The sequence below is a fragment of the Adelges cooleyi genome, unplaced genomic scaffold (assembly GCF_023614345.1).
Source record: "Adelges cooleyi isolate 19-005CV unplaced genomic scaffold, UGA_ACOO_1.1 ACOO_flye_CR_arks_rails_tigmint_CR_PRNA_30, whole genome shotgun sequence".
In the NCBI taxonomy this organism is placed as follows: domain Eukaryota; kingdom Metazoa; phylum Arthropoda; class Insecta; order Hemiptera; family Adelgidae; genus Adelges; species Adelges cooleyi.
The window spans coordinates 22,465,155-22,493,150 of NW_026095971.1; the positions used below are offsets into that span (position 1 = coordinate 22,465,155).

The window sequence follows — 27,996 nt, forward strand, 5'->3', positions numbered from 1 at the left end:
TACAATGATATTCAAGGTATAAATAATTCATTACCCAAATTACTCGGTTACCACTGTCTTGAAAAAAAACAAACGACCTGTTCATAGTTCAAATTTACAAAAAAACTGAATTCCGTTGAAAAAATAATACAGTCTTGCTCATTTCATAGTCTTGAGTGTTACTCTAAGCACTACAATTATTTTTTTATTTCGATTGTAAATTAACTTCTTAAAACCTTTAGGGTTGATGTGTAAAATAGATTTTTAATAGAATAATGGAAACTAAAACGTTAATGCTACCGTCGCCGAGCACAATCAATCAGATGTATACCGAGTTGGGAACATCTGAGACAAAATTGGATCTTGACGTAAAAATTCTCAAAGAATGGATGCGAAAACAGCCTCACCTTCCGAACCCAGACGGTAAAATAAATAGTTTTTATATTGAGATATATTGTTTTTTCGGAATCATTTATTATCGTGACAACAGTGTGTTCTTATAATATAGTACACACTAAAAAAAAAATATATAATCTATTAGATGATGAAAAGATAATCGATGAAAAGCGACTCAAAACATTTCTGTTGATTTGTAAGAATAGTTTGGAGAAAACCAAAGTAATGTTGGACCAGCATTACACTATAAAACTCTCAGCACCAGAATATTTTTCTAAGTGGGATCCGACATCACCAGAGATAGTTAAAACAATGAAATTATCGTTAGTATCTATGTGAACATATCTATTATTTTTAGTTTCTTCAAACACGAATAACTAATAGTAATTTTAATAAATCAAGCAGCGACTATTCACAATCGTGTGCTTGTAAAAAATTACCAATTGGCTAATGTTTTTTTACTATGCATTACGCCCTAAGTTGGTTTTATACAAAGAAGGAATGAGAAGCATTTTGGATTATTACATTTATATTGACAATGTTTATTTATATTTATCATTATTTAACAACTTAACTGTTTTTTAATGTATTTGATATCAATATATGCTATTATAGATGACACATTTTCTTAAACATTGTGAACAATCGATAAATATTTCACTAATGATTTGAATTGATAATTATTTTTTTAGTTATTACGTCCCATTACCAAACCCTACACACGAGGGCCACAGGGTTTTAATTTTTGGTACAAGGACTGAAGATGCCGAACATATTGTATTTGATGATTTTATTAAATTGTGTTTTATGACATTGGATCTTAGAGTCGCCAAGGTAGACACCTATAAAAAAACAATAAGCATAATTGATTGCAACAATTCGTCAATGAATCTTGTAGCAGCAATAATACCCAGTATTAAGAAAGTCCTTGAAAGTTTATTTGTAAGTAACTTTTTTAATTTATATTATACTTAAGGGGATTGCATGTAATCTGTTTTAAAGCAGTTTTGTATACGCAATAATTAAGAGAAAAGAGGTATTAATCAATTTCGACCTATACATCTAATTTACCGGTTAATTTTTATAATCTTCAAACCATTACAATTTGTTTAAATAATATCCTAATTTTTTACATAAAAAACTAAAAATAAAAAATCTGTGTTTCTACATACCCTAGTAAAGATTCCAAACGACTCCAGTAAGATTTTATAGTATTCAGTAATATTTACAAAATAAGATTCCACCGAATACATTGTAGGCTTTAAAGTTTATACCAGTATAGTTGAAAATAAGTACTGTCGAACCAAGTAAGTAGAAAGTACCAGAGTAGGGTACAGTATCCACAGACTCGCATCGAAGCGTTTCCTTGAATATGATATTACAGGAACTTTGCAGCCATTTACTAAATTTGTTTTAGCATGTCCGATAGAAAGAAAACTCGCCTCCAGTAAAAATTTCATAACACAATACAATTTATTTATACAAAAAATAGATCCGATATCTTAAAAAAATACAGTTAAATCATTTTTATAAACACCACTTATTTAAAAATTAAAATTGTACAGGACAATAACTTAATACTTATACCACAACACATCTTCATTTATATAATATAATATATAAATATTGAACATACACTAATTCATTTCTAGGGAAACAAAAAGTTTTCTTACATTACTGAATAGGTCAGGAAGGTAGGTATATATTAAAATAAAACTAAAATTATGAAAGATTCTATTTCAATTACTTTATTTTAATTTTACAGTTAAATGCTGAACTGGAATGGTGTCAATTGTAATCAATTCTTGTAATTTTTTTTTTTTTAGTCACTTTTGTTAGGTTTTTATTAGGCACAATTATCATTTCTATTAAAATATGTGTGATCTTGAATTAATTTGTATTGGCTAATTTAGAATATTCTTTAAAGTTATAAAAGAGCCATTCCCTGCTATAATTTGAACCGCTAGCGTACACATATTATTACCATTCCTCGAGTTATTCTAACGAATTTCGTTTCCGAATAATCCATTGATTCGGCGGTTAGTTGATTCGTTGATTTCCACCTTGTTTATTGTATCGTTAATGAGTAACCAAATTTTAAAAGTCTCATTAGCACTCCTGTTGGTTCCAACAATGTGTATATACCGAACTACTTGAGGATGAATCCACAATTGTTGATATCCTTGACAATTATAATTTGAATGATCTACAACACGCACCCAATCTTGCCCGTCATTTGAAACTTCAACGTAATAAGAGTAACGCCTAAAATATCAAATAATTGAAATAATTTTTAGAGTAGTGTTTGTAAAAAGTATACTAAATGAAATATTAGGAATAGGTTTGTGGAAAAGTTGTCAAATAATGAAAACAAAATATGAATAACTAATGCTTAATTAAACAATGTGAATAGAAAATAAGTTTTCATTCATCGATACATTTGTTTGCTTTACTTATAATTAAAATAAATTCTCAACAAATAACAATGGTTAGACACACATAAAAATCACGAATGTTTTGAATAATTATTCAAATAATTTTTTTTTTTTTTAAATAATGACCATTTCAGTATAAAATATTTATAAGTTTAAAACATACTTTTCTCTGTCAACGCAATGTTTATCCCATAACGATAGTTCAATAAAGTTTACAATTGATGGAGTAACCAACCTTATCAAATTAGTACCCGAGTCATTATTTCTAACCGTGAAACCTCGAAACTGATGAATTAAACTCAAATCGGGAAGGGGAGAACTATGAGCCTCAAAAAGAATATGCGTATCGTGTTCTAAAAAATTAAATAATTAAAATCAACATATTTTGCGAAATACAAATTGATGTGTGTACGACAAGCATACTTAGCTGTCCCCGAAATTGAGGCTTATCTTGTGGCCACGTGTTTGTTCGTAATTGCATGGCAGCTGAAATTATATCCGACCTGACCAATTGTGATTCCCTAGCTTGATACTGTTCTTCAAAACTCATTACCGGATACCTGACGGCCGATAATACTTTGATTTTACCATCACGATCCAGTTCGTTTTGGTTCTTGTTGACCCAGCGACAAACCGCACGGAATATATACAGTTCGCGTCAGCATAAAACGAGTCACGATTGAGAATTTCTTGAAAAACTCCCTAAAAATAAAACAAATATTTCTCAACTTTTCACCCAACACTAGCGATATTGTTATTATTTTTTTGTTGAAAAAATATCACTACAGATGACAAAGTCAGAAAATCTTCGTATCGTAATATAGCCACAGCGTTGTCATCGATAAATTTTAGTAATTCGACTTCGAGCTCCTTGTTTTCATAAAGTCTTGCCAAAGCAAGGTACGTACATGCATTGTATTCGTTAATGCTTCTTTGAAAATACTCGTTCAGTGAAAGTGTTAAATGTGAAATCCCAAAATAATCCGAAAGCTTATGTAATTCGAAAACTCCTTCAACCTGAAAAATAAATAATAAAAAATGTGTTCAATCTTTCTTTATTAACCTTTTTCAATTGTACGCATCGTTTAATTTAACAGATCGAACACATACTATCGGTCAAACGATCACAAATAAATCACCAAAACAAATGATATTTATGCCGTTTAATAACCGCTAAGCTGCGTCGATTATTCGTTACCTGAAAATCACTTAAATCTATTCGGCCAGTATAAAAATATTCAAGAATTCTTTTAAACAAGGTTACGGATACATCTTTTATTGGCACATTTGATTTTTTTGTTTCTATATGATCTCCATAAAATAAGATCCTAAAAAAAGTAAACTGTATCACTACAAACATTGAATTATGGAGTAAAAAAGATAAAAACAATACCTTTCTCAGGGGTAAGCAAGATAGTTGTACTCTACCATTTTTGGGATCATGAAACCATTTGTTTTGAGTATCCAAATGTATAGTACAAGTTTTTTTTAAAATTTTAAATACGTCAAAATGTTTAAGGCGGTAACAGCGTTAAAAATAAGTGGAAGTATTTCCAAAAATGGGGGTCTCATTTTAGGTCACAATGAACCAGGAAGTGTAAATTATTGTGAACTTAAAAACAAATAGTTTTCATCCGCCCTAGAAGAAAAGCCTAAAGAAATATACTTAATGATGAGAATAAAATACCTAAAATATTCGCTTCGTGAGGCTAGTATATTACGATGGGCGGGCAATTGTTCTCCTTGTACCTCCAAAACAACGTCTGAATAACTAAATAAGTCTTGAAATTAATTAAAAATACACATACGAATATAAAAAGTAATAATATATTTTGTACAATTTTTAATTAAGATAGTTGGCTGATAAAATTGTCTTACAATTAATATGTTTCAATCTTATCTTAGTCACTAGTTTAAAATAGAAAATAATATAAGCATTATTTAGGGTAGGAAGAAGTCAAAGAACAGTAATGGGGGAATAGGCGAACCTATTTATATTTTGACAGCAAAACAACATTATATAAACTACTAATATCTTTTTTTTTTTACACAAAAAACAAAAAAAATCTGTTTTTTTGCATACCCTTGTAAAGTTGCCAAACAACTCTTTACAGCATTGAAATCAGACTATCAAAAGTACTCGAAATTTTGTCTGGCTTTTTGGTCTAAAACGTAAATATACAGATCACATGTAATCTTCATAAATTTGGTGCTTGAGTTTATAAATAAATTGAGATAAATATATAAAATTGTTATTTATAACCGTGGGTATTATCATAAAAATACACTAAAAGAGCTTAAAAAAATATTAATGTTGTTTAGCACAGTTTAAACCAGCACGGTAAGATATTACTAAAGTGGGATCCAGTACCCACAGATTCGCATCGAAGCGTTTCCTTGAATGTGATGTTACAGGAACTTTGCAACCATTGACTCTATTTTGTTGTACTATGTTAGCTCCCTACAATGTAAGATATGTTCGGAAATGGTGAAACTTTTAATAAGTGTTTAATATATATATTAGTATTATTAATTAAATAACATTATACCTAATTGTATATGATGTGTAATTTAAATGTTAACCATTACAAATGGAATCTTTTAATACATTTCTAAGTGTTAATAAAAAAATAAAATTGTACCTAACTGTATATGATGTTTAGATATAATTTTAGATACGTTCGGAAAAGGCTGAAACTTTTTATAAATGTATATTTATAAGTGATAATTAAATAATATTGTATCTAATAGGATAATAATATCTTATTTTGTTTAGGCGGCATATCCATTACGGACACAAGGCATTCACCTAATTAATACAAACAGTTTCGTTAATCCATTAATAAATCTATCATTAAGTCTTATGAAAAAAAAAGTTGCCGGAAGGGTAAATCATTCATCATTTAAAAGTTATTTAGAAAAATTTCAATGTGATATTTATATTACAGGTGATTAATCACAAATCCATCGATGATTTGAAAAATTACATCGAACCTAGTGTTCTTCCACTGGACTACGGAGGGACTTACCCAAAGACGTCTGACGAAATAATAGGTTACTATAATCTAATAATAATTATTATAAAATAATGTTGTTTTTATTTTAAATTGATAACTCGTAGAAAGAAATCTGATATGAATCTAATAATAATAATATTTTATTGTCTTAATCCAAAACGAAAAATATTCTAAACAACTATAGAAATAAAAATTATTTTGATTTCTGTAAAAAAAAATAATAATAATAATAAATAAATTTAGTGGCATTTGTTTATAAGTACAATTGAACGTGACCAAAACAGTCCAAGAATACAGGTTTAAAAATAATTTTATCCTCTCCACGGAAAAACATTAAATCGTGAATATGTTATCTCATATCTCCCATCTCTTATCACTTAGACGAATCATTTATTTTAATAAATACATAAGACGCTTTTGTTTGATAATTTTATTTGTAAAATAATTGTTATATTTTAGATGACTGGCATGATGAATTGAAGAAGAACCGAGAATGGCTTATGACACAATCGTCAATTGTTGCAGATAATAGTAAACGCCCGATAAATTCCAAAAATTACTTGGATAACTTTGAAAACGCAATGGAAGGTTCATTTAGGAAATTAGATGTCGATTAGTAACAATTCATTGTCAGTGAATATAAGTTAGCCCGGTCTTAAGGAAACATCATGCGTTACAGCTGTACATAAAAGTGCATCATGCATGATGTTATATTGGCAATAGATTTATTTTGGTGTATTTAAATTTTAAATTTTTTTGGTGAAAGCGTATTTTGCTATTGTAACATAATAGCGTAGTTTTATGTTGTGTAAAAAATTAAGTGTAGGGTTAATTTATTTGGCTGTGTTGTAATATAAATGTGAAAAACAAAGTTAGTATTTTGAAAAAGGGATATCAATCAGTATATGCACCATATGAGAGTAGGTATAGTTTGTAAGTTGTAACTTTTTTCACACAACACATTTTGTAATTTTATTAAAATATAAAATATTGACGGATAAAACGGATTTGCGATGGATTTTTTGAGTTTTATTTTCAGAAATAAATAATTAGACCTCTGAGAACAACAATAATGTTTTTCTTGTTTAACTTTATACGTTTAAGTGTTTATGGTCTCTGTTTGGATGAAAATTTAGATGACGAGTTGGAGCTGAGGTGTTGTAGTTAAAAATATAAAGATTCCAATTTTGTTACAAATTAAGTATTACCTTACTAAATAAACAATAATTATGTATGTTTCCTAGAATTTATAATATATGTATTATAACTGATTACCGTTACTTCAATTTTAGTAAATAAATACTCAATAAATAGCGCTGTAATTTAATATTTTTTGTATGGATTTTTTTTTGATATTCAATATAAATGAAATAACTATGTAACCGTCAATCAAAACCTTTTCCGACTGATGTAATGTTTTCATTACATTATAACACCTTTATCCACTGACTCCTTCAATCGTAGTGTTATATATTACATTTCAATGAAATTATCTCTTAAAAATACCTAGTTATTTTCTCCGTTTCATGGAAATACGAAATACGACTAAATATAATTTACCGGTCCATTTCGAACATGATTAAATGACATAATATTTTGTATGTTAAACGACTCTTGATCTAAGAACCCGAAATACAGTGTTCAATGCAGCAGTACAAAGTCGAGACTAAACAATATACCGTCATTTAACTATAAAATTTGTGTCTGTTTTCTTATTAATTTACCTTGACGTTATTATTTAACATTTTTAATCTAGACGATCAAAGTCTAGTGTTTAAATAGCATTTAATCATAGTCTACTATGATAGCAGAAAAACATTTTTTAGTGGTTTTTCGAGGTTAGACTTGTAAAAAAACATACATTTTACGGCGTTTCGTATAGACAACACAATATACGTGTGTTCTTATATTTTGCGTTTTGGATTCAGACTGAGAAAAAATTATTTTTCGGTTTATTGCGGATTCCTTTCTACGATTTATGAATTAAAAAAAAATATTGTTTTTTTTTTTTTTTGTAAAAATGTTTTAATAAAACCATTTTAGGTGAAGAATATTCAATAAGCTTTTACAATACATTTGGTTCATTAAATTGTATTCAACTTAATATTGTAGTTAGAAATTGATATAATGAAAGTTTAATCTATTTTTTAAATGTTCGGATCTACTAAAACTTTTAGCAATTATTACGTAAAATTTTTAAACTTTGTAAAAAAATTAAAAAATGTCTCTCAAAAGGTCAACACTAGTATTTAATGAATATATTTGCATGTCTGTTCATCTTTTTGTTTTCTAATTCCATCGGTATTTAGTGCAGCCTGTTGTAACTATAATAACTAATGCCAAGACGGAGGTACCCAAAATAAGAGTAATTTAAATATGTTTTAATAATTGAAATATAAAATTTACTCTGATATCAATATTTTACCTAACGATCAAGACAACTAGTCTAATGTGAGATACTCATTTTCTTAAGAAAATATGAAATTTTTGAAAACAAAGTTTGTCCAATACTTATAGGTACTAAATTTAATGTGCCAAATTGAATTGTTGATATGTATAAATGTTTTGTCTGCATATTTATGGAATTAAAAACATTTGTCTCTATTTAAAAACAAAATTAAGACCGTACTCATTTTCTAGGTAAAAATTTCTAAGCATGTATATTGTATATATTTATATTTTACTATCAAACTTGTTCATATACAAACTGTTAACAAAAAATTAATAATACTGCAATTTTCATAATATTTGTTGACTATATTTTTGTCTGTCTTCTCTTCGAAACTAATATGTATATTTAACATAATAGTGGAAATTATCATTAATAATATTTACTTATGATATATGCACTTTTAATCAACGTATATTTCCGTAAAAATACATAATGAAAACGTCATAATTAAAACACATAATTAAATCGTCCTTGTTTTTTTTAAATTAAAATTATTTCTTTAATGACTATGAAAAACAATGGATTTTGATAAAACGAAATTGCTAGTTTAATACAAATATGTATAATTCGTTTTCTTAAGCAAAGTTAAAAAACGGACGACACCTTACCCTGAGCTAATTGAATACTTTTCACCTAAAATGGTTTTAATAATACTGTTCATATTGTCCCAAATTTTCTAGGTTTCTCTGGTTCTAATTTCACATGTCTTCCACCCCAAGTAACTAACAACCTTTTCTTGTATTACATCTCCTTATCCTTCCCAGGCTGGCGTCTGATTTATTACTGATGGTTCATCTTCGGGCTGCGCTTATTATATTCCTGACTTAAGCATATCCTTTTATACTAATCTCCACTCTCTGTCTTCTTCTTTTACCACTGAATGTTCCGCCATTTCCCATGCTCTTCTCTTTATTTACTCCTCCAATTATGAACATTTTCTGATATGCTCAGATTCCCAAGCTTGTCTTCTTGCTCTCTCTTTCAATCCCTTCAGCACTACATTGTCTCCCCTTATTCTTAACATAAGATCTCTTCTGTTCCGCATCCTCTGGCAAAACCGTTCAATTCTTTTGGGTTCCAGGGCACTGTGGCATAATTGGTAATGAGACTGCCGACTCCCTAGCCACTTCCGCCGCTTCCTTCATATTGCCTCAAGGCCTAACCACTCCTTTTTCTGACTACCTTCCAGATTTAAATAAAACTATATTACAAGCTTGGCAGCACAAATGGTCATCCCTACCTCCTAACTATGCCACTTCGCATAGCTCAATCTGCCCTATCATCCCTTCCATGCTGGGTTTCATATTTAAGTAAATAATTTTATGTTATATTTCTATGTAATTACATATATAGTTTGTTTTTTCTGTTTTAATTTTAGTCTGTATTATTAATGTTATTCTTATAATCGTTGAGCTATAATATTTTAAATACAAGCTATGTAAAAAAAAACACCTAACAAATGTAACAAAAAACATAAATCCGGATAATTTGCATTTCCCGACTTAATTATCTAGTTGTCCAGATTTCCAATTTACATTTTAGTAGCCTGTCCAAATGTTTACACTATTGTTTTGATAAGCTTTGACTTTGCCATCAAAGCATATTTATTATTTTAAGTTTTTTTTTAAAATAGGTGTTCTTTTTTTAAATCCTATGAACAGTTTTGTTCGTAAATATGTTATTCACAACTGTCTTCAAAATGTGTTAAAAGAAAAATGTTGATTATTTTAAAAGGCTACCTAGTCTAATGCAGAAGGAATTTAAATTTTATAATCCGGATGTATAAATTGCTTATAGTGGACTACCCTATAATATTAAGCTGAATATAATTGAATGTACTAAATTTATTGTAAAATTAAAATTTAATTACAATTGTACATTATTGTCAGACATTTACTCTACAATTTGCCAATTAGTGATCTTTATTAATAAATAAATGGAAATTAACACAGGGATTGAACACAAAAATCACAGATGGCAAAAGAACCGTTTTAAGTGAAAAGTATCGAATTAGCTCAAAGTAAAGTTTCGTACATTTTTTACTAAATCGGGAATTCGGTTTTTCCTTGCAGCTCGTAAAAAACTGTTTAGCAAAGAACATAAAGATTATACCTTTTTCAAAAAAGTAACATTGTTTTTCATTATACATTACACATTTATATTACAACACAACCAAATAAATTCACCCTACACATTTTTCACAACATAAAATTACGCTATTTTGTTAGAATAACAAAATACTCTTTCACCAGAAAAATAATACACCAAAATAATTATATTGCCAAAATAACATCATGCGTGTACAACTATAACGCATGATGTTCCCTTAAGAACGAGCTAACTTATATTCACTGACAATTAATCGTTACTAATCGACATCTAATTTCCTAAATGAACCTTCCATTGCGTTATCCAAGTGATTATTAGAATTTTTCGGTCGTTTACTATTATCTGCAATAATTGAGGATTGTGTCATAAGCCATTCTCGATGATTCTTTAATTCATCATACCAGTCATCTAAAATATAACAATTATTTTACAAATCAAATTATAAGGCTAAAACGACATTGATATTTCATGAAATAAATTATTCGTCTAAAAGATAAGAGATGATTGATAAGAGATGGGAGATATATGATAAGATATTAACGATTCAATGTTTTTTCGTAAAGGACATAAATTATTTTTTTAACCTGAATTCCTGGACTATTTTAATTAATTTAACAAAAATCTTATAATCCGGGATTAATCATCCGGGCCATCACTGATCATATTCAATATTTTGTATTTATAAACAAAATATGGAACTTAATTTATTTATTATTATACATTTTTTTTACAGAAATAAAGATAATTATCATTTCTATAGTTGATAAAATATTTTGCGTTTTGGATTCAGACGATAAAATCTTATTTTTTGGTTTATTGCGGATACTTTGCTACAGTTTTTTTTAATTTAAAGTAAAAGCATCAATTTTTTTTGTAAAAAATATTACAGATTATACTAACCCATTATTTCGTCAGACGTCTTTGGATAAGTCCCTCCGTAGTCAAGTGGAAGAACACTAGGTTCGATGTAATTTTTCAAATCATCGATGGATTTGTGATTAATCACCTGTAATATAAATATTTAATTAAAATTTTTCGAAACAAATGTTAAAATAAGGAATAATTTACCCTTCCGGCAACTTTTGTTTTCATAAGACTTAATGATAGATTAATTAATGGGTTTACGAAACTGTTTGTATTGATTAAGTGCATGTTATGTAACCGTAATGGATATGCAGCCTAAACAAAATAATAATCATATAATATAAATAAGATATTAGTAGATATTATTATATTAGATATTATTACCCTATTTGTTATGGTGAACATTTAAATTAAACATCATACACAATTAGGTACAATGTTATTTAATTATTAATACAGAAAACTTATACATATATTAAAAGTTTCAACCCTTTTCAAAAATATCTCACATACTTAAACAAATTTCGTAAATGGCTGCAAAGTTCCTGTAATATTACATTAAAGGAAACGTTTCGATGTGAATCTGTGGAAGCTGGACCCTACTCTGGTAATTTCTACTTACTTGGTATTTACTTACTGGTTTAGACAGTAGTTATTTTAAACTATACTAGTATAAACATAAATAATTTGAACTGTACTGGTTTACACTGTGCTCGGTTTGAACTGTACTGGTTTTTTTACATTATAAATTTCTAGTTTAGTTACACAGAACCAGTTTTGCTTGATCAACGATGGTTTTAAGGCAAAAATATTTTTCATGAAAATCAAAGAATATACATTTTTTTAAAGCTGTATATTGATTTAACCACTTAAGAAAAGATTAAATGCGATCCCCTTAAGTTAAATATAAATTTAAAAAGTTACTTACAAAAAAACTTTCAATGACTTTCTTAATACTGGGTATTATTGCTGCTACAAGATTCATTGACAAATTGTTGAAATCAATTATGCTTATATCTTTTTTACAAGTGTCTAACTTGGCAACTCTGAGATCATATATCATAAAACACAGTTTAATAAAATTATCAAATACAACATGTTCGGCATCTTCAGTCCTTATACTAATAATGATAACCCTGTAACCCTCGTGTGTAGGGTTTGGTAATGTGAGGTAACAACTAAAAAAATGATTATCAATTCAAATTATTAGTGAAATATATATATCAATTGTTCACAATATTAAAGAAAATTTGTCATCTATAATTGCATATTAATATCAAATATATTAAAAAACAGTTTAGTTGTTAAATTTTAATAAATATAAATGTACATTGTCAAATTAAATGTATTGGTATTAATCCAAAATACTTCTTTGTCTAAAACCAACAATGGGCGCAATAAACATTAAAAAAACATTAGACAATTAGCAATTTCTTACAAGCACACGGATGTGAAAAGTCGCTGTTTGATTTATTAAAATTACTGTCAGTTATTCATGTTTGAAACAACTAAAAATAATAGATATGTTCACATAGATACTAACGTTTGTTTAATTGTTTGAACTATCTCTGGTAATGTCGGATCCCACTTGGAAAAGTATTCTGGTGCTGAGAGTTTTATAGTGTAATGCTGGTCCAACATTACTTTGGTTTTCTCCAAACTATTCTTACAAATCAACAGAAATGTTTTGAGTCGCTTTTCATCGATTATCTTTTCATCATCTAATAGATAATATATTATTTTTTAGTGTGTAAAATATTATAAGAACACACTATTGTTACGATAATAAAGGATTCCGAAAAAAAACAATACAACTTAATATAAAAATTATTGATTTTACCGTCTGGGTTCGGAAGGTGAGGCTGTTTTCGCATCCACTCTTTGAGAATTTTCACGTCAAGATCCAATTTTGTCTCGGATGTACCCAACTCGGTATAAATCTGATTGATTGTGCTCGGCGGCGGTTGCATTAACGTTTTAGTTTCCATTATTCTATTGAACAAGGTATTGTACACATGAACTCTAAGTGTTATAAAGGGTTAATTTACAAAAGAAATAAAAAAAGACTTTTCTATTAAATAGAGTAACACTCAAGACTATGAAATGAGCAAGACATTCGATGTTTTGGTAATTTTATCGACCACAAGGAACTATGTAAATGGTCGTTTGATTTTTTCCCAGGAATAATTAATTAATAATAATATCATGAGAAGATAATATCATAATAAAACAATAATATCATGAGAACCTTTGTTTTAAAATAAAAAAAAAAGGTTTTGTTGTTTGGTCATAGTTTACATATTATAAATTCTATATGCATATTGTCAGGTTGTTAAAAAATTAGCTTGAAAGAACTTTGTTCTGAAACCTTTATTTGCAGAATTTACCAACATGCTACTCGGTGTTACACATAAACCTTAAGTTTTATAAAAAGTTAATTTACAATAGAAGTAAAAAATTAATTGTATTGCATAGAGTAACAATCAAGACTATGAAATGAGCATGACTATACTATTTCTTCAACGACATTCAGTGTTTTTGGTATTTTTTCCGACCCTGGCAAACTATGTACAAGGACGTTTGATTTTTTCCCAAGACTGAGGTAACCGAGTTAATATGGTTATGAATTATTAATACCATGAATATCATTGTAATTAAAAAAAAAAAACTTGTTAATTGTTGAACGTTTTATTCATGTATATTGCTGAAAAAATTGTTATAAGATAAATTGATATAAGAAAAGTATAATCTATTTTTTTAAATGTTCCAATCTACTCAAACTTTTGGCAATTATTACTTATACTATCCACTCCCTGAGAATTTTCACGTCGAGATCCAATTTAGTCTCAGATGTACCTAACTCGGTATAAATCTCATTGATTGTGCTCGACGACGGTAGCATTAACGTTTTAGTTTTCATTATTATATAGGAAAAGGTATTTTATACATAACAAAATTGCAATCTTAATATTTTTTAACTACAACACCTCAGCTCCAACTCAACGTCTAAACTTTCATCCAAATAAAGACCATTAACACTTAAATGACTAAAGTTAAACAAGAAAAACATTATTGTTGTTCTCGGAGGTTTTATTATTTGCTTCTGAAAATAAAACTCAAAAATCCATCGCAAACCCGTTACAATATTTTTTATTTTAAGAAAATTACAATATTTGTTGTGTGAAAAAAGTTATGCATTTTGCACTTTTATGTACAGCTATAACGCTGATGTTCCCTTAAGAACGAGCTAACTTATATTCACTGACAATGAATCGTTACTAATCGACATCCAATTTCCTAAATAAACCTTCCATTGCGTTTTCAAAGTTATCAAAGTTAGGGTTATGTGTAAAATACCTTGTTTAATAGAAGAATGGAAACTAAAATGTTAAGCCTACCGTCGCCGAGCACAAACAATCAGATGTTTACCGAGTTATATGGTATATTTTAGATGACTGGCATGATGAATTGAAGAAACGCCCAGAATGGCTTATAGCACAATCATCAATTGTTGCAGATAATAGTAAACGACCGAAAAATTCCATTCATCACTCGGATGATGTTGGAAACGATATTGAAGGTTCATTTAGAAAATTAGAAGTCGATTAGTAACGATTCATTGTCAGTGAAAATAAATTTGCTATTTCTTAAGTGAAAAACAATGTTACTATTTTGAAAAAGGTATATCAAACAGTGTATGCACCATATGAGAGTAGGTATAGTTTGTAAGTTGTAACTTTTTTCACACAACAATTATTGTAATTTTCTTAAAATATAAAAAATTGTAACGGATTTGCAATGGATTTTTTGAGTTTTATTTTCAGAAATAAACGTGTGATCATGGAATTTGTTAACAGTGAAAAATCGAAGCCACTTATTGTTTACGAAGGCTACAAATTTCGTTTCCATAAAGCACCTAAAGATAATGTACAACGGTGGCCTAGCCGTGTGAAGAGTTGTAAGTGTTTTTTAAAATTATCTTCTGCAAATATTATAGTTGAAAGTACACTGATCGTAATCATGTAAATCGGATGCAAAAATTCTAAATAGGCAAATTTTGAGTAATTCTGTGAAAAGAAAAGCTATAAGAGACATTTCTTGTAAACCGGCAAAACTTATTCGCACGGAATGAAAACAAGGGGATATACCAACTTTAACAATTAATGATTTGTCATTAATTAGGCACAATATTCAATTAGCGTTGGGTAACGCTAATAGGCTGATATAAAATGGTAATTATTATGTGTCCGCAACTCATACGTTCCTCTCATAAACCCGGGCCGCAAATCATACGTTCCTCTCAACACCGAAGTCTATGACGAGTTTCTTATCAGTGGGTGGGGGAATTCAAACTGATAAAGACAAGAGAAAGTGCAACTCGAAAATGGCGACTTGAAATTTCTTGTATCTACCCAATAGCTACATCCATGTTGAAATAAATACTTGTAGTACCAAGTAAAGCCATGGAATGTCCAAGGAACATTGCATAATGTGCAAGCATACAATTAGCATTGTGGTAGTGAGACTAAACCATAATGACAAGTTTGAACGCTACATTTTTTCGCAATTTCCTTCTAGGCCTGTTACTAAACTTACGTATACCTCTCAAGTGTAGTTCTAGTGTGTTACTAGTGTAGATGATTTCGTTTAAGAAACTGTGTTACAGCTTAAATTTATTGTCAGACCTACAAGTCATGTACACAATACGTTTAATGTTATGTTTGTACAGTTGTTCATGTTGGAAACAACAACGCTGCATACAGAGTGCCAAGTATTTTACCGTTTAAAATCCATTTTAATTGTATGTTTAAAAAACCATATAGCACTGCAAAAGTATTATAATATGGTTTAAGTATAAAACTAAAGATCAGTATTTTTTATACATCACGACAACTAGAGCTTCGTTGACGTCTGTCGGTTATTAGAAGTTTAAAAGTGTGAAAGAATGATATGTTTATGAGCCCTGCGATGGTTATTTAGGAACTCAAGAGTACAAAACACGAATGAAATGTCTAGAGGTCAATCAGTATATATTAAATAGGAAAATAATTGAGGAGTACTTAATAAGTGAAAATACTTAGTAAAAAATATTTTTGATTATTCGAGTGTCCGGCAGTGCTTAAAAACGGTCAAAGAGTACAGAACGAGAAACGGTTAAATAAAATAACTTTTAAATTTTAGATCTGGACAGTTACATAATAATAATAATAATAATAAAATACAGCGCATCAAATACCTATATTATTTGATAATTATTCACAGACTTATTTGTTCTAAATAAATAAATTGATGTACATTAATGTTTTTTTAAGTAAATCATAAAAGGTATAAATCCATATATTGCTATTTTTTTTAGAAGGCTAATCGAAAGTTCATCCTACTAAATAATAATAATTAAAAAATTTTTAATTATTTTATTTTTCATTATTCAATAGAGTAGTATCAATTTTAACAAGTATACTTCTATAAATAATAAAATAGTAATTAAATTGTGATGTTTGATTTCAATAAAAATTTTCAAATGCATTTCGGATTCTGGCTACTTTTTATTCAGTGCTTTAGGTATTATATAAATGAAAAATTAGTTTCAATAAAAATGATTTGAAATTAATATTTTGTTATTATGTACTGATAATGACCAATGTCTGAAATCACAACACATAAAATATCAAAAAAATAGTCAATATTAATAAGTGTTCTACTACAGTTGAAGGGGTCAGTGGATAAAGGTGTTATAATGAAATTACATCAGTCGTAAAAGATTTTGATTGACGGTTACATAGTTATTTTATTTATATTAAATACAAAAAAAAAAATCCATAGCTTTTTAATATTAAGTTACAGTGAACAGGCTACTAAAATGTAAATTGAAAATCCGGACGACTAGATAATTAAGTCGGCAATTGCAAATTATCTGGATTTATGTTTTTGTTACATTTGTATATGGTTTACACAGGTAAATCTAACCAAATCATATATTATAATATATAGTTCCAAAAAGCATAACTTAACTTGAAAATGTTTTTTATTGACTAATTTTTTTTTTTTACAAGTTCAAAATCAGTTAAGCTATCTGACTATTAAACTGTCTCAATAGTTTTAATCAACGTTAGTTGTAGTTATTCCCAATTGAAAGAACTTGCTATACTTCAACTGACTTGGGTATTTATTATACAAGTACATGAACAAAAATACACTTTGTAAATACATAAACGAGACTAAAAATAACAAAAAATATATTATGTTAATGTCTGTGCAATTAATACGCCTAATTTCCACCATGTACACTCAGCGACTTTAAGAACACATGTATGTTGTGTTGTCTATACGAAACGCCGTAAAATGTATGTTTTTTAATACAAGTCGATTCTCGAAAAACCGTTAAAAAATGTTGTCTGCCATCATAGTGAATTATGATTAAATACTATTTAAACACTAGAGTCTAGACGATTAAAAATGTTTATTAATAACGTCTAGGAAAATAATAATAATACAGACAGAAAACCTTCTCGTGTTAATTTTAAAGTTAAATGACCGTAACTTGTATAATCTCAACTTTTACTGCTGCATTGAACACTGCGTTTCGGGACATTAGATCAAGAATCGTTTAACATACAATATATGTCATTTAAACGTGTTCGAAATAGACCGGTAATTTATGTTTGATCTTTCGTATTTCCATGAAACGGAGAAAATAACTAGGTATTTTTAAGAGATAATTTCATTTAAATATAATATATTACACTATGGTTGAAGGAGTCAGTGGATAAAGGTGTTATAATGTAATGAAAACATTACATCAGTCGGAAAAGGTTTTGATTGACGGTTACATAGTTATTTCATTTATATTGAATATCAAAAAAAAATCCATACAAAAAATATTAAATTACAGCGCTATTTATTGAGTATTTATTTACTAAAATTGAAGTAACGGTAATCAGTTATAATACATATATTATAAATTCTAGGAAACATACATAATTATTGTTTATTTAGTAAGGTAATACTTAATTTGTAACAAAATTGGAATCTTTATATTTTTAACTACAACACCTGAGCTCCAACTCAACGTCTAAACTTTCATCCAAATTAAGACCATTAACACTTAAAAGACTGAAGTTAAACAATAAAAACATTATTGTCATAAATAAAACTCAAAAAATCCATGGCAAATCTAATACAATATTTTATATTTTATTTAAATTACAATAATCGTTGTGTGAAAAAAGTTACAATTTACAAACTATACCTACTCTCATATGGTGCATACACTGTTTGATATACCTTTTCTAAAAAGTAACATTGTTTTTCACATTTATATTACAACACAGCCAAATAAATTAACCCTACACATAATTTTTTACATGACATAAAATTGCGCTATTATGTTAGAATAACAGAATACTCTTCCACCAGAAAATTTAAAATTTAAATACACATAAATAAATCTATTGCCAAAATAACATCATGCATAATGCACTTTTATGTACAGCTATAGCGCATAATATTCTCTTAAGAACGAGCTAACTTATATTCACTGACAATAAATCGTTACTAATCGACATTTAATTTCCTAAATGAACCTTCCATTGCGTTTTCATAGTTATCCAAGTGATTATTGGAACTTTTCGGTCGTTTACTATTATCTGCAACAATTGAGGACTGTGCCATAAGCCATTCTCGATGCTTTTTCAATTCATCATACCAGTCATCTAAAATATATCCATTATTTTACAATTCAAATTATTAGGCTAAAACGACATTCGTATTTATGGAAATAAATAATTCGTCTATTTGATAAAAGATGGGAGATATATGATAAAATATCCACGATTCAATGTTTTTTCGTGAAGGGGAAACATTTTTTTTAAACCTGAATTCCTGGACTTTTTTAATTAATTAAACAATAATCAGGGATTATTCATCCGGGCCATCTTTGATCATATTCAATATTTTGTATTTACAAACAAATGGTACTTAATTTATTTATTATTATTATTTTTTTTTACAGAAATCAATAAAATTATCATTTCTATAGTTAATAGAATATTTTTCGTTTTGGATTCAGAAGATAAAATATTATTTTTAGGTTTATTGTGGATCCTTTCTACCGTCTATGAATTAAAAAAAAAAAAACGTAAATTTCTTTTGTAATAATTATTACAGATTATACTAACTTGTTATTTCGTCAGACGTCTTTGGATAAGTCCCTCCGTAGTCAAGTGGAAGAACACTAGGTTCGATGCAATTTTTCAAATCGTCGATGGATTTGTGATTAATCACCTGTAATAAAAATATTTCATTGTATTTTTTCTAAACCACTTTTTAGATATGAATGATTTACCCTGCCGGCAATTTTTTTTTTCAAAAGACTTAATGATGGATTTATCAATGGATTTACGAAACTGTTTGTATTAATTATGTGAATGCCATGTATCCGTAATGGGTATGCCGCCTAAACAAAAAACTAATCATATAATATAAATAAGATATTAGTAGCCTATTTGTTGTGGTTTACATTTAAAGTAAACATCACATACAATTGGGTACAATGTAATTTAATTATTTACACTTTTATTAAAAGTTTCAATCCTTTCTGATCATATATAACATAGTAAGAAGCTAACATATTTTGTAAATCCTTCTGAATACTTAAAATCTTACTCTGCTTAGTGTATTTGTATAATAATACCCACAATTAGGTTTATAAATAACAATTATATATTTATCACAATTCATTAATAAACTCATGCACCAAAGTTAAAGGGATTGCATTAGATATTTTTTTTTAACGTTTTTAGCCAGACAAAATGTTGCGTTCTTTTGATTCTCCGTTTTCAATTCTGTACAAGATGCAAGTTCTTTGGCAACTTTACTAGGTTATGTAGGAAAACATTTTTTTATTTTTGTTTTATTGTTTAAAAAAATTAGGTTTTATTATAGAAAAAAAATGCTTTATATTGAAGCTTATACAAATTAACTGGTAAATGAATTGAAAAGGTCGAAATTGATTAAAACCTTTTTTCATCTGAAATACTGCCTATACAAAACTACTTTAAAACAGACCACATGCAATCCCCTTAAGTGAGATATAAATTTAAAAAGTTACTTACAAATATAATTTCAAGGACTTTCTTTAAACGGGGTAAAATTGCTGCAACGATATTCATCGAAATATTGTTGCAATCAATTATGGTTATTTCTTTTTTATAGGTGTCTAACTTGGCGGCTCTGACATCATATGTCATGAAACTCAGATTAACAAAATCATCATAAAAAAAATTTTCGGCATCTTCAGTCCGTATACAACAAATGCTAACCCTGTGGCCCTCGTGTGTCGGGTTTGGTAATGGAACGTAACAACTAAAAACATCATTATCAATTCAAATTATAAGTGAAATATTAATAATTAATCTAAAATAGCATTATAATATGAAATATATTGAAAAACAGTATAATTGTTAACTATTTCTAATTATAAATTTACATTGTCAGTATAATATTATATATATTTATGCAGTTAAGGGTTAGGTTAGGTTAGGTTTTTCCATCTAAAATAGTATAATAATCTTAAATTGTTGAAAACCCGTTGGGAAATATTAATAAATATAAATTAACATCGTCAATAAAAGCTTATTGGCATTAATCCAAAATTATTTATAATGCTTCTTTGCAAAAAAACCAACATAGGGCGTAATGAACACTAAAAAACATTAGACAATTAGCAATTTCTAACAAGCACACGATTGTAAAAAGTCACTGCTTGATTAAGTAAAATGACTATTAGTTATTTATGTTTGAAAAAACTTTTAATAATAGATATATTCACATAGATACTAACGCTAATTTCATTGTTTGAACCATTTCTGGTGATGTCGGATCCCACTTGGAAAAGTATTCTGGTGCTGAGAGTTTTACAGTATAATACTGGTCCAACATTACTTTGGTTTTTTCCAAACTATTCTTACACATGAACAGACATGTTTTGAGTCGCTTTTCATCAATTATGTTTTCATCATCTAAAAGGTAATATATTATTTTTTCAGTGTGTAAAATACAATAAGAACACACTATTGTTACGATAATAAAGGATTCCGAAAAAAACAATATAACTTAATATAAAAAAAAATATTTATTTTACCGTCTGGGTTCGGAAGGTGGGGCTGTTTTCGCATCCACTCTTTGAGAATTTTCACGTCAAGATCCATTTTTGTTTCAGATGTACCCAACTCGGTATACATCTGATTGATTGTGGTCGGCGACGGTAGCATTAACGTTTTAGTTTCCATTATTCTATTGAACAAGGTATTTTACACATAAACCTTAAGTGTTATAAAGAGTTAATTTACAATAGATATAAAAAAAATAATTGTATTGTTTAGAGTAACAATCAAGACTATGAAATGAGCAAGACATTCGGTGTTTTGGTAGTTTTGTCGACCACAAGGAACTATGTACATGGTCGTTTGATTTTTTCCCAGGGGCAATTAACTAATAATAACATCTTGATAAATTAATAAAATCATGAGAACTATTGTTATTAAAATTAAAAAATGATTTATGTTCACATATTATTAATTCTAAATGCATATTATCTGGTATTTTGTAATGAATGAAATAAAGGTGCCATTATGTTGGTTGTAAAGACAGGATTCGCATATCAAAGAGAAAAGAAAAGGAAAATGTGGATTTTTCTTATAGTAGTAGTAGGTTCTCTTTTAATTTAACATGTGAATTACATTTTTTTGAAGTTTTGTTTACCAAAATTGAAGTGACGGTAATCATAAAAGTATAAGTGACATTTTCTCCTTTAGACATTTTATTCGTATATACACCTAAAAAAATTGTAGATAGAAATTTATATAATGAAAGTTTAATTTATTTTTTTAAAATGGTCGGATCTCCTTTAACTTTTAGCAATTATTACTTTAACATTTTAAACTTTTGTAAAAAAATTAAAAAATGTCTCTCAAAATGTCAACACTAGTATTTAATGAATGTATTTGCATGCATGTTCATCTTTTTGTTTTCTTATTGCATCGGTATTTAATATACCCTGTTGTAACTATTATAACATATGTTTTAAGTATCAGCACCATTCTGAATAGTATACAATTGGATGAGTACAGGCAACAAAGTATGAAGTTTACTCAGATATCAATATTTTACCCAACGATCGAGAAAACCAATGGTTGATAGTTACTCACTTATTTAAGAATATATACATTTTCAAGGTGATCTATCTAATGTAAGACATTCACTTTCTCAAGAAAATATGAAATTTTGGAAAACAATACTTCATGTGCCAAATCTCAATTAATAAATAACTATTAGAGAATCATCTGATTGATGAAGGTTAAAAATTCAAACCCTATCATTTGTATAAATGTTTTGTCTGCATATTTATGGAATTAAAAACATTTGTTTCTACTTGAAAACAAAATTAAGACCGTACTCATTTTCTAGGTAACAATTTCTAAGCATGTATATTATATATGTTTATATTTTACTATCAACCTTGTTCATATACAAACTGTTAACAAAAATTAATAATACTGCAATTTTCATAATATTTGTTGACTATATTTTTGTCTGTCTTCTCTTCGAACTTTTATGTATATTTAACATAATAGTGGAAATTATCATTAATCATATTTATTTATGATTTATGCACTTTTAATCAACGTATATTGCCGTAAAAATACATAACCAATGTCGTAATTAAAACACATAATTAAATCGTCCTTGTTTTTTTAAATAAAAATTATTTCATTAATGACTATAAAAAACAATGGATTTTTATAAAACGAAATTGCTAGTTTAATACAAATATGTATAATTCATTTTCTTAAGCAAAGTTAAAAAACGGACGACACCTTACCTTGAGCTTATTGAATAATTTTTACCTAAAATGGTTTTAATAAAAAAATTGTACAAAAAAAATCAACGTTTATTTTTTAAAATTCATAAATCGTAGAAAGGAATCCGCAATAAACCTAAAAATAATTTTTTCTCAGTCTGAATCCAAAACGCGAAATATTCTATTAACTATAGAAATTTAATATTTTGATTTCTGAAAAAAATGTACAAAAAGGCATACAATTGTAATGAAATTTTAATTTTATAATAAATTTAGTACATTCAATTATATTCTTATAATATATAGCTTAATATTATAGGGTGTTTACTATAAGCAATTTATACATCCGGAATATAAAATTTTAATTTCTTCTGCATTAGACTAGGTAGCCTTTTAAAATAATTAACATTTTTCTTTTAACTCATTATGAAGACAGTTGACAATAACAGATTTACGAACAAACTATTGATAGGGTTTGAAAAAAAAAGAAAACCTATTAAGAAAAAAAAACTAAAAAAATTAACTATGCTTTGATGGCAAAATCAAAGCTTATTAAAACACTAATGTAAACTTTTGGACAGGCTACTAAACTGGAAATCAAGTTCAAAATCAGTTAAGCTATCTGACTGTCATACTGTCTCAAGTTATTCCCAATTGAAAGAACTTGCTATACTTCAACTGACTTGACTATTTATTATACAAGTACATGAACAAAAATACACTTTGTAAATACATAAACGAGACTAAAAATAACAAAAAATATATTATGTTAATGTCTGTGCAATTAATACGCCTAATTTCCACCATGTACACTCAGCGACTTTAAGAACACATGTATGTTGTGTTGTCTATACGAAACGCCGTAAAATGTATGTTTTTTAATACAAGTCGATTCTCGAAAAACCGTTAAAAAATGTTGTCTGCCATCATAGTGGATTATGATTAAATACTATTTAAACACTAGAGTCTAGACGATTAAAAATGTTTATTAATAACGTCTAGGTAAATTAACAATAATACAGACAGAAAACCTTTTCGGGTTAATTTTAAAGTTAAATGACCGTAACTTGTATAATCTCAACTTTTACTGCTGCATTGAACACTGCGGTTCGGGACATTAGATCAAGAATCATTTAACATACAATATATGTCATTTAAACGTGTTCGAAATGGACCGGTAATTTATGTTTGATCATTCGTATTTCCATGAAACGGAGAAAATAACTAGGTATTTTTAAGAGATAATTTCTTTTTAAAATAATATATTACACTACGATTGAAGGGGTCAATGGATAAAAGTGTTATAATGTAATGAAAACATTACAGCATTAAAGTTACAGCGCTATTTATTGAGTATTTATTTACTAAAATTTAAGTGACGGTAATTAGTCATAATATACATATTATTATAAATTCTACGAAACATAAATATAAATTGTATATACGGTTAGGTAACGATTCAATTGTAACAAAATTGGAATCTTTATATTTTTAACTATAACACCTCAACTCCAACTCGTCATTTAAACTTTCATCCAAACAGAGACTATACACACTTAAACGTATAAAGTTAAACAAGAAAAACATCATTGTCGTTCTCGGAGTTCTAAATATTTGTTTCTGTTGTGAAAAATTAAAAATCCATCGCAAATCCGTTACAATTTTTTATATTTTAAGAAAATTACAATATTCGTTGTGTGAAAAAAGTTACAACTTACTAACTATACCTACTCTCATATGGTGCATACACTGTTTGATATACCTATTTCAAAATAGTAACTTTGTTTTTCACATTTATATTACAACACAGTCAAATAAATTAACCCTCCACTTAATTTTTTACACAACATAAAACTACGCTATTATGTTACAATAACAAAATACTCTTTCACCAGAAAAATTTAAAATTTAAATACACCAAAATAAATCTATTGCATTATAAATAAATAAAGTTATGCATTTTGCACTTTTATGTACAGCTATAACGCATGATGTTCCCTTAAGAATAGCTAATTTATTTTCACTGACAATGAATCGTTACTAATCGACATCTAATTTCCTAAAAGAACCTTCCATTGCGTTATCCAAGTGATTATTGGAATTTTTCGGACGTTTACTAATATCTGCAACAATTGACGATTGTGCTATAAGCCATTCTCGATGCTTCTTCAATTCATCATACCAGTCATCTAAAACATATCAATTATTTCACAAATAAATTTATTAAACAAAAACGACATTTGTATTTATGGAAATAAATAATTCGTTTAAGAGATAAGAGATAAGTGTTAAGAGATGGGAGATGTAAGATAACATATAAACGATTCAATGTTTTTCCGTGGAGAGGCTAAAGTTAATTTTATTTTTAAACCTGTATTCCTGGACTATTTTGATTAATTAAACAATAATTCTGTAATCCAGGGTTCATCATCCGGTCCATCTCTGATCACAATCATTAGTTTGCATTTATAAACAAACGGAACTTAAGTTATTTAATATTATTTTTTTTTCTTACAGAAATCAATGTAATTATAATTTCTATAGGTAATAGAATATTTAGCGTTTTGGATTAAGACGACAAAATATTATTTTTTGGTTTATTGCGGATTCCTTTCTACGAGTTATCAATTAAAAATAAAAACGTAAATTTCTTTTGTAATAATTATTACAGATTATATTAACCTATTATTTCGTCAGACGTCTTTGGATAAGTCCCTCCGTAGTCAAGTGGAAGAACACTAGGTTCGATGTAATTTTTTAATTCTTCGATGGATTTGTGATTAATCACCTGTTATAAAAATATTTCATTGAAATATTTCTAACATTAAAAACATGAATTTAAAACAACATTTAAAACATGAATGATTTACCCTGCTGGCCACTTTTTTTTTTATAAGACTTAAGGCTAGATTAATAAATGGGTTTACGAAACTGTTTGCATTAATTATATGAATGCCATGTATCCGTAATGGGTATGTCGCCTAAAAAAAATAAGATATTATTATTCTATTTGTAATGGTTGACATTTTGTCATGTTAACATATTATATATTTATTAAAAGTTTCACTAATTCCGAACATATCTAACATTGTAAGGAGCTAACATATTACAACAAAATGGAGTCAATGGTTGCAAAGTTCCTGTAATATCACATTTAAGAAAACGCTTCGATGCGAATTTATGGATACTGGACGATAATTTCATACCGTGCTGGTTTTAACTGTGCTTGGATTGAATCGTACTGGTTTTGCAAAAGTGTATATTTCTAGTTTAGCTACACAGAACCAGTTTTGCTAGGCCAACGATGGTTTTAGAACAAAAATATCCATCATAAAAATCAAAGAATAATATATTTTTTAAAGCTGTATATTGATAAATTACCTGCAATGTATGAATGATTGAATTATATTTTGTAAATATTACTGAATAGGTTAGGTTTATAAGAAAACATCTATACATATTTATCACACTTTATTAATAAACTAATGCACCAAAGTTAAGGAAATAGCATGCGACCGGTTTTTTTAAACAATTTAGACCAAACAGATTTTTAATTTTTTGTTTTTTTATGTAAAAAAATTGGTATTTCATTATTGAAAGAAATTTTAATAATTTGAAGCTTATACAAATTAACCGGTAAATTAATTTAAAAAGTCGGAATTGATTAAAACTTTTTTTTTGTTTCTTAAATATTGATTATACAAAACTACTTTAGAACAGACCACATGCAATACCCTTAAGTTAAATATAAAATAAAAATGTTACTTACAAATAACATTTCAAGGCCTTTCTTAATACTGGGGAACAATGCTGCTACAAAATTCATTGAGAAATTGTTGCAATCAACTATACTTATTTCTTTTTTATAAGTGTCTAACTTGGCAACTCTGAGATCAAATACCATAAAACATAATTTCATATAATCGTCAATTACAAAATGTTGGGCATCTTCAGTCCTTTTACAATAAATGCTAACCCTGTGGCCCTCGTGTGTAGGGTTTGGTAATGGAACGTAACAACTACAAACATCATTACCAATTCAAATTATAAGTGAAATATTAATAGTTAATTTAAAATAGCATTATAATATGAAATATATTGAAAACAGTATAATTGTTAACTATTTCTAGTTATAAATTTACATTGTCAGTATAAATTTATTGACATTAACCCAAAATTATTCATATTGCTACTTTGTATAAAACTAACATAGGGCGTAATAAACAAAAAAAACATTAGACAATTAGCAATTTCTTACAAGCACACGGTTGTGAAAAGTCGCTGCTTAATTTATTAAAATGTCTATAAGTTATTCATGTTTGAAGCAACTAAGAATAATTGATATGTTCACATAGATACTAACAATAATTTCATTGTTTGAACTATCTCTGGTAATGTCGGATCCCACTCGGAAAAGTATTCTGGTGCTGAGAGTTTTACGGTGTAATGCTGGTCCAACATTACTTTGGTTTTCTCCAAACTATTCTTACACATGAACAGACATGTTTTGAGTCGCTTTTCATCGATTATCTTTTCATCATCTAAAAGGTAATATATTATTTTTTCAGTGTGTAAAATACAATAAGAACACACTATTGTTACGATAATAAAGGATTCCGAAAAAAACAATATAACTTAATATAAAAATTATTTATTTTACCGTCTGGGTTCGGAAGGTGGGGCTGTTTTCGCATCCACTCTTTGAGAATTTTCACGTCAAGATCCAATTTTGTCTCAGATGTACCCAACTCGGTATACATCTGATTGATTGTGCTCGGCGACGGTAGCATCAACGTTTGAGTTTCCATTATTCTACTGAACAAGGTATTGTACACATGAACTCTAAGTGTTATAAAGGGTTAATTTACAAAAGAAATAAAAAAA

The 27,996-nt window shown here is 27.9% G+C and overlaps 4 protein-coding genes across 6 annotated transcripts; 1 reads left to right on the top strand and 3 right to left on the bottom strand.

Annotated features, from left to right (window-relative positions):
• LOC126838944 (alpha-tocopherol transfer protein-like) lies at positions 1 to 7,088 on the top strand. The gene is made up of 6 exons (XM_050573760.1): positions 1 to 402; positions 521 to 698; positions 1,068 to 1,317; positions 5,587 to 5,697; positions 5,759 to 5,864; positions 6,287 to 7,088. The coding sequence occupies exons 1-6, from the start codon at positions 255 to 257 to the stop codon at positions 6,442 to 6,444; spliced, it is 951 nt and encodes a 316-aa protein (XP_050429717.1). The 5' UTR covers positions 1 to 254; the 3' UTR covers positions 6,445 to 7,088.
• LOC126838948 (BTB/POZ domain-containing protein 9-like) lies at positions 2,261 to 21,448 on the bottom strand. 3 transcript variants are annotated; one of them, XR_007685753.1, is made up of 6 exons: positions 4,498 to 4,676; positions 4,009 to 4,138; positions 3,597 to 3,827; positions 3,234 to 3,512; positions 3,046 to 3,163; positions 2,261 to 2,640 (listed from the first exon to the last, which is right to left on the bottom strand). XR_007685753.1 is itself a non-coding variant. In XM_050573768.1 (6 exons), exons 4-6 carry the CDS (start codon positions 3,358 to 3,360, stop codon positions 2,376 to 2,378), a joined length of 582 nt encoding a protein of 193 aa, XP_050429725.1. In that variant the 5' UTR covers positions 3,361 to 3,512; positions 3,597 to 3,827; positions 4,009 to 4,138; positions 21,394 to 21,448; the 3' UTR covers positions 2,261 to 2,375. The 3 variants fall into 3 exon arrangements, 2 of the variants coding, with proteins under 2 accessions (XP_050429725.1, XP_050429724.1); XM_050573768.1 differs by lacking the exon at positions 4,498 to 4,676 and adding an exon at positions 21,394 to 21,448 and having other exon boundaries at positions 2,974 to 3,163; XM_050573767.1 differs by having other exon boundaries at positions 2,974 to 3,163.
• Positions 10,233 to 27,920, bottom strand: LOC126838946 (alpha-tocopherol transfer protein-like). The gene is made up of 6 exons (XM_050573765.1): positions 27,773 to 27,920; positions 27,476 to 27,653; positions 26,882 to 27,131; positions 25,983 to 26,093; positions 11,289 to 11,394; positions 10,233 to 10,796 (listed from the first exon to the last, which is right to left on the bottom strand). Exons 1-6 carry the CDS (start codon positions 27,918 to 27,920, stop codon positions 10,648 to 10,650), a joined length of 942 nt encoding a protein of 313 aa, XP_050429722.1. The 3' UTR covers positions 10,233 to 10,647.
• On the bottom strand, positions 11,744 to 13,404 carry LOC126838947 (uncharacterized). The gene is made up of 4 exons (XM_050573766.1): positions 13,093 to 13,404; positions 12,796 to 12,973; positions 12,181 to 12,430; positions 11,744 to 12,032 (listed from the first exon to the last, which is right to left on the bottom strand). The coding sequence occupies exons 1-4, from the start codon at positions 13,238 to 13,240 to the stop codon at positions 11,955 to 11,957; spliced, it is 654 nt and encodes a 217-aa protein (XP_050429723.1). The 5' UTR covers positions 13,241 to 13,404; the 3' UTR covers positions 11,744 to 11,954.
• Positions 27,921 to 27,996: the final 76 nt, after the last annotated feature.

What these genes read in the sequence shown, in the direction of transcription:
- LOC126838946 (XM_050573765.1), bottom strand. Translation starts at nt 27,920, where the DNA reads ATGGAAACTCAAACGTTGATGCTACCGTCGCCGAGCACAATCAATCAG. An exon ending in CCACCTTCCGAACCCAGACG is followed by an intron (nt 27,654 to 27,772) that starts GTAAAATAAATA and finishes ATTACCTTTTAG; the next exon opens with ATGATGAAAAGATAATCGAT. An exon ending in GTTCAAACAATGAAATTATT is followed by an intron (nt 27,132 to 27,475) that starts GTTAGTATCTAT and finishes TGATGTTTGTAG; the next exon opens with TTGTTACGTTCCATTACCAA.
- LOC126838948 (XM_050573768.1), bottom strand. Translation starts at nt 3,360, where the DNA reads ATGAGTTTTGAAGAACAGTATCAAGCTAGGGAATCACAATTGGTCAGG. An exon ending in TCAATTTCGGGGACAGCTAA is followed by an intron (nt 3,164 to 3,233) that starts GTATGCTTGTCG and finishes TTAATTTTTTAG; the next exon opens with AACACGATACGCATATTCTT. An exon ending in CATTGCGTTGACAGAGAAAA is followed by an intron (nt 2,641 to 2,973) that starts GTATGTTTTAAA and finishes TTGATATTTTAG; the next exon opens with GCGTTACTCTTATTACGTTG.
- LOC126838944 (XM_050573760.1), top strand. Translation starts at nt 255, where the DNA reads ATGGAAACTAAAACGTTAATGCTACCGTCGCCGAGCACAATCAATCAG. An exon ending in TCACCTTCCGAACCCAGACG is followed by an intron (nt 403 to 520) that starts GTAAAATAAATA and finishes ATAATCTATTAG; the next exon opens with ATGATGAAAAGATAATCGAT. An exon ending in AAGTCCTTGAAAGTTTATTT is followed by an intron (nt 1,318 to 5,586) that starts GTAAGTAACTTT and finishes TATTTTGTTTAG; the next exon opens with GCGGCATATCCATTACGGAC.
- LOC126838947 (XM_050573766.1), bottom strand. Translation starts at nt 13,240, where the DNA reads ATGGAAACTAAAACGTTAATGCAACCGCCGCCGAGCACAATCAATCAG. An exon ending in TCACCTTCCGAACCCAGACG is followed by an intron (nt 12,974 to 13,092) that starts GTAAAATCAATA and finishes ATTATCTATTAG; the next exon opens with ATGATGAAAAGATAATCGAT. An exon ending in AAGTCATTGAAAGTTTTTTT is followed by an intron (nt 12,033 to 12,180) that starts GTAAGTAACTTT and finishes TCGTTGATCAAG; the next exon opens with CAAAACTGGTTCTGTGTAAC.